The sequence below is a fragment of the Montipora capricornis genome, chromosome 4 (assembly GCF_036669925.1).
Source record: "Montipora capricornis isolate CH-2021 chromosome 4, ASM3666992v2, whole genome shotgun sequence".
Lineage (NCBI taxonomy): Eukaryota > Metazoa > Cnidaria > Anthozoa > Scleractinia > Acroporidae > Montipora > Montipora capricornis.
Genome location: NC_090886.1, coordinates 50,331,015 through 50,339,429, shown reverse-complemented (window position 1 = coordinate 50,339,429; position 8,415 = coordinate 50,331,015). Strand labels below are relative to the sequence as shown.

The window sequence follows — 8,415 nt, the reverse complement described above, 5'->3', positions numbered from 1 at the left end:
CATCGATTTCTGCTTCCAACAATTTCGATCCAAAACGGTTTTTGTCGGCCATTTTTTCTCAGAGCTGCAAAAATGTTTTCAGCTCGCTTTATTGCTGACGCGTTCCTTGACCATATTAGGTACAGCAGGTATATGAACTGATAGCCTGTGTCCGGCGAGCCAATGAAAACGCTGCAAATCAGATATGCTTTGTTCAGTTTTTAATCATAAGACATAGACCTTATTCCAAAATGGCCGCCATTTTATTATTATTTTGTTTGATTGCAAATTGGTCCTCTTGGCCTCGCTTTCAAACGTAAAACTCAAAAGAATATTTAACCTTGAACGAGAAACGAGTTCAAGCCACCGTAAAGCCATGCCGCGTACATATATTTTTAAAATCTATTTTTCTATTACCTTTTACTCTGATCAGTTAAGTTCTCACTGGAGGTAAGTATTTTTAATAAATCAGAGATGATGTGTTCTAAATCATTAAGCAATAGAACTTCTATTGCTTAATGATTTAGTACAGAGACTTTTTCCGTGTTTACATAGCCTCATCTAAACACGAGGGGGAGTTGGGAGAATTCAAGACAGTTATGCAAACCCGAGACACAGTCTACGGTTTGCGCAACTGTCGAGAATTCTCCCAACTTTCCGAGTGTTCAGATGAGGCTATGTAAACACAGAAAAAAGTCCTCTATTGCTTTTAAAATCATTCGACAAATGGAGGAAAATGCTCGTTTTTTTACTTCTTGATTGAAACACATTTTCTTGATACACGCTCATATTTCCTACCAGCCAATCAAAACGCGCGTCTGACAACACATAGCCAATTAAACTTTGTGTGATGTCACAACCGTGTTTACATACTCTCATCTAAACACAGCCATTGACCATCTTAATTATTTTATAAATTATAACTTGTAATACATCCGTCTCCATTTTGATACAATAGCCCAAGGCAAAGGAGCAAGACACCAGATGGTAGCGATAGATCTAGAGGTAAAAGAAACGTTCATTTCCAGGACGAAAGTCCTCCATTGTGTAGCAGTTCGGTTGATGAGGCAAGTCCTAGTGAACGAACAGAGAAGCAAGACCAACGAGAAATAATGCATTCAGACGGGAAGGTAAGAAATCTTTTTTCCAGTGCTTTACCTTTCCGGAAAGAGGAGAGAGCATGGGTGCGGCGTTACGCGCTTTCCGTTTATATAATGGTCTTCAGTGTCTATCCTCGTTACACTCCATCAAATAAATGAGTTCGCCTTGTGTTGCGGAAGACGTTCACACCTATTCTTATTCGGTATCGGTTTAGTTATCGAAGAAAACGCGTAGGGTCATACCTCTTGTTGAACACTATATCTCATTGGCTGTATAGTGCCGTACTTCCTATTGTTATCTGTGCTAAATCCATTGCCATCTTTGTTCGTTCTATTTTTCTTTTGCCCAATCCTGAACCCCGTTCAATGAGGTACGACACGACCCAAGAAAACAGATTGAATTTTGAGAGTAGATTAAAGCAATGTTGGCTCACCCTTGCGGCTAATCTCGACTGGGGAGTGAATGGCAACGTTTTCGCTAATGCTCACGTTGTCGTGAGTCAAAACGTCAAGTCTGGTGATTTCACGTCGTTGTTATCATGTGCAGAGTGACGTATAACGCTAAAATGCGTGCTGCACGTGCAGCACGTTTTTTTTTCTTTTAACCAATGATATTATTGTTTTGCGGCGCTGTCGTTATCGTAGCCACATCATCGTTTCTTCGACCCCATTCCCGCCAACAAGACATGTTTAATTAAACTGCTAGTGGGTTTAACAAAATGAAAGTAACTCACAGAAAAATGAAAGACTGGCTTTTACATGAGATTCGGGTGTCAATACATGCTTTGATTTGTACTAAAGATGTAATCGACAGTATACATGATTTGAAAAGAAAACACTTTGAAACCCGGTTTGACTAAAAATGTTTGAGACTTGGTGTGAAAGGGGTATTAAACTCCATATCGCCTCGAGACTACATTATTCCCACATGCTCTATACAATACGTATACTAAAGGGGCCATCTTCCAAATATTCAAACTAAGATCTTCCCATGGAAAACCAGTGAAACAAATTCTCTTTGATCTACTTTTAGGTTGAAAAAGTCAACAGTGATGGCTCTCGTGTAATATCATTCGCAAACGGGACAAGAAAAGAAATTAGCGCTGATGGCAAAACTGTCATTGTTGCCTTCTTTAACGGTGATGTCAAGCAGATAATGCCGGATCAAAGAGTGGTATTAAAGAGACGTCCATTTCTAAATTAGTTTTAAAGCACGTTATTGAGTACTTGACGATTTTTGATGAGAAAGTAAGAGGCAATTTCACATTTTCTGGTTGCCAGGGGTTAGTGTGTGAAGAAAGTTTGGTGAAGGCGAAGGGTTAACGCTAAAAACGTCAGCTTATAAATATTTTTTACTGCGGTTAATTTAACGCAAATAAAATCAAATCAAATGTTGGTTTTTGAGGAGAAAAGAAAACCGGAATACCCGGAGAAAAACCTCTCGGTGCAGAGTAGAGAACCAACAAACTCAACCCGCGAATGACGCCGAGTATGGGAATCGAACCCGGGCCACATTGGTGGGAGGCGAGTGCTCTCACCACTGCGCCAGCCCTGCATATGATCTTACTTCAATGACTACCAAACGCCTTTGGATTGATGGAAGTGGCGCGTAGCTAAGGATGAGGAGGATGGAAATTGATTCAAACTTCAAATTGTTTTCACGCCTTCGAGGCTTTTAAGGTTTCGCGCTTTCGCACTTCGTCAGAGCGAATTAGCTGTTGCGCAAAGCTAAAGCAGGGAGAACATCGGCTTTTTAATTTTTTTCCTACGGAGCGCCCTTAACTGCTATTAGCTCTGCTGATAAAATCAAGCTATATTGTTTTAAAACAACCACCGATACAGGACCCAGGTTCTTAACTCCATTCTGACATTGACTTTTTTATGTTTGGATGTAGCGTTTATCCCTTCCCCACACCTGAGAGTGAGACTTATCTCTGTCTGACACCAGACAATTTTACTTGTCAACTGGGGGCGCATTCGGTATTAATGGGTAAAAAAAATTAAAAAAATCGCCAAAAATTCAAAGAATTGATCATCCTAGTAAAGTTCAATATTTCAATATCGTCTCCTTTTGTCATCAGCAGTGGAATGCGTTTTACCCAGTATTTTTTTTCTTAAAACCACTATTATAAAAACCTTCTTTTTATTCATTTATTAATTAATTTATCTACTTTTTAATATAGGGGAGTGCCTCGCATGGGAGCTCGCGTTCCGTTCGCACCCGCCCTTTTGGGTCTTCGTATTAAGTGCTACTGGTTGTGTGTTCTTTTTTTTTTTTTGGAAGTCAAACCAAATAAAGCTGTTGAAAGTGCGAGTTTGAATAGTTCAATTGTGGAGCTGCACGCGCAGCGGGAACTGTGAGCTTTATCGCAAACTTTACTGCTTTTTGCTGTTTTTACTCTGTTTATTCTGTTCGACTGATTCTCTTCTGTTTTCTCTTTTGTCAGATTTACTACTATTCCGAAGCTCAGACAACACATACAACTTACCCTGACGGTTTGGAGGTGCTACAGTTTCCTAGGTTTGTGTAATGCTTAAATGCTTTCGTTTTTGGATGAGGGTACATTGGGTGGGAGCACTTTTTTCTGTTAGGAACACGGGTTTAAAAGCATTGAACTCGTACCCAATTTGACAAAAAAATTTAAGTGGGGGCTGTTAGCAATTGTCTGAGACGCCCTTGCATGTTGACGTTTGATATCACCCAATAACGGACCATTGTGAAGCAGACTCGTCTTTCGCCTCTTCACATGTTATGTGATGGCCTATGCAACCAAAGCCAACTCCAGAGAGTAATAACCTTATTTGTTATATAGCTGAAAATTTTCCCCAACAATGCCCGCTCTCATTGGTTACTTCGAGGTCACATGACATCTAACAATAAAACTGTTTCCCGCCAAAAGTCTCTGAGCTGGCAACAGTGCAAAATCTATGACGTCAGAGGGTAACAGTGTATTGTTACCCGCGAATGTTGACCGACGACCGCCGTTGTTATTGCCATTGCACGTTTTTCTTTCTGTGCTGTATAACAGATCACTTAATGACTGGTGCCTCGGGGAAACATTGAGATTCTCGGGAAACAAAATGAACTTTTTCCCTCGGGACCAGTCATTAAGTGTTTATGGTTGAAGAGGAAAAGTAATAGTGCTGCACGTGCGACACGCGTTTTAGTACATTTCCTTGCCATACTCTTACAAAATGATAACAACGCAAGCACGCAGCAGTGAATCGTCATTATGTGGCTTTACTTGAAAATCCGCTCTTGCCAACCCACCACGAACTAACGACAACGGAATGTTGTATTTTGAAGTCTCATTTTCGTTGCCGTATCCGTCGTCGTTTCTTAAACTACTTTTTATCTCATTAGTGAACTGCAAACCATTGTCTCTGCTCCGCTGGTCAATGACTGTTATGCGCCGATCAAATCGAAACTTCAACATTCCCCCCCCCCCCCCCGGGCAAACCCCGGGCATTTGATTATCTTCTGTGCCCGGGGTGTGGGGAATTTGACCCTTGCCTGCGTGGGGTGGGGAAAATTGAACCGGAAGTGTCAGGTTTCAAATGATTTTTATTTGGCGCCGAAGTTGCTAACAGCTATAAAACACGTTTTTCGACGAGATGGAAGAGTTTAAAGGGAGAGATATAGCATTTGTGAGCTATTGGCTTACAAAAAAATTACTCTTTGCGATCTGGCAACGAATTACTTTTAAATTTTCCTTTACGTAAGTCTTATTCTACACTTGGTGACCGTTCTTTTAGTATGGCTGCCCCTCACGTTTGGAATTCACTTCCTTCCTTCATTAGGAAAGCCACCACAATTAACAATTTTAAGAGTCAACTTAAAACTTATTATTTTAAATTAGCATATTTTTAGTTGACAGGAATTAACAATTTTATTGGCACTTTGAATTCATGTGATTAATCTTAAGTTAACTTACAAATCTATTTATGAACATATTCTTAGCTTATATGAACTGATAAATTTTATTGGTATTTTAATCCATGTTAAGCGCATACGATCATTCTGTCATGAAGCATGCGCTATATAAGTTTTTAAGTTATTATTATTATTATTATTATTATTATTATTATTATTATTATTATTATTAAAAAAGGTCTTCAAAAGGTCGTTATTAAGACGACAGGAGCCGACAACGACTGTTCTTTAGTAGGGCATTTGAACACCATTTTGGCCCGCGGGGGCGGGAATTTGAACGTTCCATTCTTCAAAAGTTCAAATTCCCGAGGTTTGCTCGGGGTGGGGTGGGGGGATGTTGAAGTTTCGAGTTGATCAGCGCATTAGTTTCTGGCCACTCTTGCCAGCTGCAGCTCCATCCTTTGGGCTCTCGCAGCACCAGAATGTTTTCATACACGTCACAGTGTTGCACTCCGTGACCGGCTTATTTTGTTTTCTGACCCTCACTTCACATTTGCTTCATGAATAATGTCTCGTATATTTCACGGACCCATGTTTGGCAAGACTAAAAGCTTCTTATTCCCGCCTAGGAAACTCCTAATATGGGCAGTAAACAGTTCGATTGCTCAATCACATTACTGCATTTATCCAATGACGTTAAAGCGAAATGCCGATCGCTTTCCAAAAAGTTCCATGGAGAGATGACACTGTTTACATCTGCTTCCGCTAAGCCAATGAAAATTTGCGCTCATTTGTTTTTGTTCGATAAGCCAATGAACTGTTTCGCATTTTTGTTTACGCTCTGTTTTTAATTTTATTTTGCAAGGTCATATGAAAGTCGCTCTAACATATTATTAAAAGCGATCCACTGTTGTTCCCTTGTATTCAGCAAACAAATCGAGAAACACTATCCAGACGGCACAAAGGAGATAACTTTTCCTGATGAGACCATAAAGTACTTGCACCCAAATGGCGCAGAGGAATGTGTGTTCAGTGACGGAACAATACAGAAAGTCAACAAAGATGGAGAGAGAACCATCGAGTTCCCAAATGGACAAAGAGAAACGCACACCAAATATTACAAAGTAGGTAGACGTTGCACCATGAAAGATCGAGAGGTCGCGCATGTACGATAGGACAATGCCACATTGCTTCTCCATAAAACAACACAGTTTTATTATTTTATTTTAGTGTTGCGCCTTAATTTCAAGTCACTGACAGATCTGCTTGTCTCCTGAAAGTTCCAATGCTGTGGAGCCATTAACTTTTCTCCTTTTTATTTTTTCCCAAACTTTTTGTCTTTCATTGCTGCTTTCAAACAAGGCCGCTTGATGTTCTCGTTTATCAGATACTTGTACTATAATGATACCAGACTTTTTGTTTGCTCTTGATCAGAAAAGAGAGTACCCAGATGGAACAGTGAAGACAGTTTATCCCGACGGTCGGACTCAAACCTGTTATTCAACGGGACGGGTGCGGGTCAAGGATCGAGATGGCAGAGTATTGGTGGATTCGTCGAATGAAGTGAGATGACAGTAGCTACCCCGTGGGAGGAAAATATTACAGGCGAAAATGGAAGACACTCCACAGACTTTGATGAAACGAGATGAAGAGCAAAACCGTAGTATTTATTGCTCTCTCCACCTGTAACTCAACCGTCAGGGCCTGCATGGGTACAAAATATTATCACGACCCGCTCAACTCAGAGTTGATGCTGAACTCGTCCCATCTCTCATAAGTTTGTTCTGAAGATACAGACCGAAACTTATTCTCGAACGAGTCATGAGCACAAATTTATGAAACTTACTGATAGTTTCCCGCAAGCTCTTCATTCAGGACGACATCGCAAATGGTTGCGCGTCCCTCGCGTGTCACCAAGCGCATCTAATTTTGGTCCTGCGAGACAAGGCGGGAAAGACGTTCTCGCATGTAAGTCGCATGCCTTTGCGCGATGCAATTTTCGCACGATGGATTGCCTTTTTCACACTGTTCAGTATTTCGCCTCTCCAGCATGTTTCCTGGAAAAAGAGTTGAAAACTCGTAATAATATAATTTCACGGAAAGCCGTGGTTATCAAATGAGATTAATCGGAAGAGTGACCGGAATGGAAACAGCAGCACAAATTATACGCTATGTAGATCACGAAACAGGTGCTTGAACGCCTGGAACTCATTCTTCAGATCTTTTACATTGACTCTGTGATAAGTGAGACACATTGGAGTCTAAGCATTGATAAGTCTCTGTTCCAGTGGGACTAAGGACGGTGCTACAGAAAGGGTCTTCAATCGTGACTTTGTAAATTGCATTCGTTAATTGTTGGGAGTAGTCATTAAACCACGTCTTCTTGAATACGCGCTCTTGTAAGTCAGACGTGATAAGTTGGCCTGCATGCGTAAGAATAACTAGCCTGCGAATACAGCCGATTCACATCGCTCCGGCCGCTTGCAGTGTTCGGGCGAGAGTCTGTCGCCCGAACGCAATTTCTTCTCTTGACTGAGGGAGAAAAGAGCTCTGGGGAACCCTGAAAGAAAGTGTCTTCTCATTGATTTTCGTGAAGAACAATCAAAAGCGTCTCTAACTGGTGCAATCATGTTAGCACGAAGAGTGGGAAGGCGTCGCAAGGTTCAAATAGCCAATTTTTGGCTATAAGAACGCTACGGTGCATGTTCTACCGTGACATAGAGTTTCCCAGATCGATCCTAGGCTCTGGTGACGAGAATGGCACGAATGCTGCAAGCGGCCAGGGCGATGGGACTCGGCTGAATTCGCAGGCCAACGAACAACGCATTAGAAAATCAAAGTTGGCTGGTCTAAAATCTTTACAAGGCCGAACTTGAGGCATCCTCTTGTAAAGAGCGAGTGCTTTTTTGAGAAAAAGTAGAGGCCCTTACGGAAATTACAGCATTGTTCCCAGTGATGAAACCTTACCAAAGAAAATTTTCTAGGTCAATCCCGGATTCCCTCAACTAATTAAGACTCGTAGCCATGTGTGAATATTGATATCTCAAATGTGGCCAAAAAATTTCAAAATGGCGACCTTTCGTGCAGGAAAGCTCGCTAGAAAGGAGAATGGCCGTTTTCAGAGCACAGCAGTAAAGAGCAAAGCAAGAAGCTTTTTAGACTCCTCGCAAAACAAAAAGTCGAGTGATAGCCTTAATGATGCTAAAGAACGTTTCAGTCCGACAGTGAAAGTTAAACCGCGCTATCGGGGAAACGTGTTGTCGAGGGGTCGAGCTTGGTTTGCTTTCTGTTTTCTCCTAAACGAGGTTGGTTACCCATCTTTTTTGTGGCATAATTTTATTATCTTACTCATCCTCTTTGCGCTGCAAAAAAAAATTAAAAATTTTACGTCAGAAGAAAATGTTACAAGAAAAAAAGTATGCGTAGCCATCACTTGTGGACACAAAATTGTCTCCTCGAGAT

At 41.1% G+C, this 8,415-nt stretch overlaps 1 protein-coding gene across 4 annotated transcripts in view; it reads left to right on the top strand.

Moving 5' to 3' along the window:
- LOC138047279 (centromere protein J-like) overlaps window positions 1-7,341 on the top strand; it is a 31,645-nt gene extending 24,304 nt beyond the window's left edge. For all 4 annotated transcript variants that reach the window (XM_068894042.1, XM_068894044.1, XM_068894043.1 and 1 more), the window contains exons 19-23: window positions 938-1,109; window positions 2,113-2,253; window positions 3,527-3,600; window positions 5,882-6,077; window positions 6,388-7,341. In XM_068894042.1, the coding sequence (XP_068750143.1) occupies window positions 938-1,109; window positions 2,113-2,253; window positions 3,527-3,600; window positions 5,882-6,077; window positions 6,388-6,525 (721 nt within the window). In that variant the 3' untranslated portion in view covers window positions 6,526-7,341. The remainder of the gene's footprint in view (window positions 1-937; window positions 1,110-2,112; window positions 2,254-3,526; window positions 3,601-5,881; window positions 6,078-6,387) is intronic.
- Window positions 7,342-8,415: the final 1,074 nt, after the last annotated feature.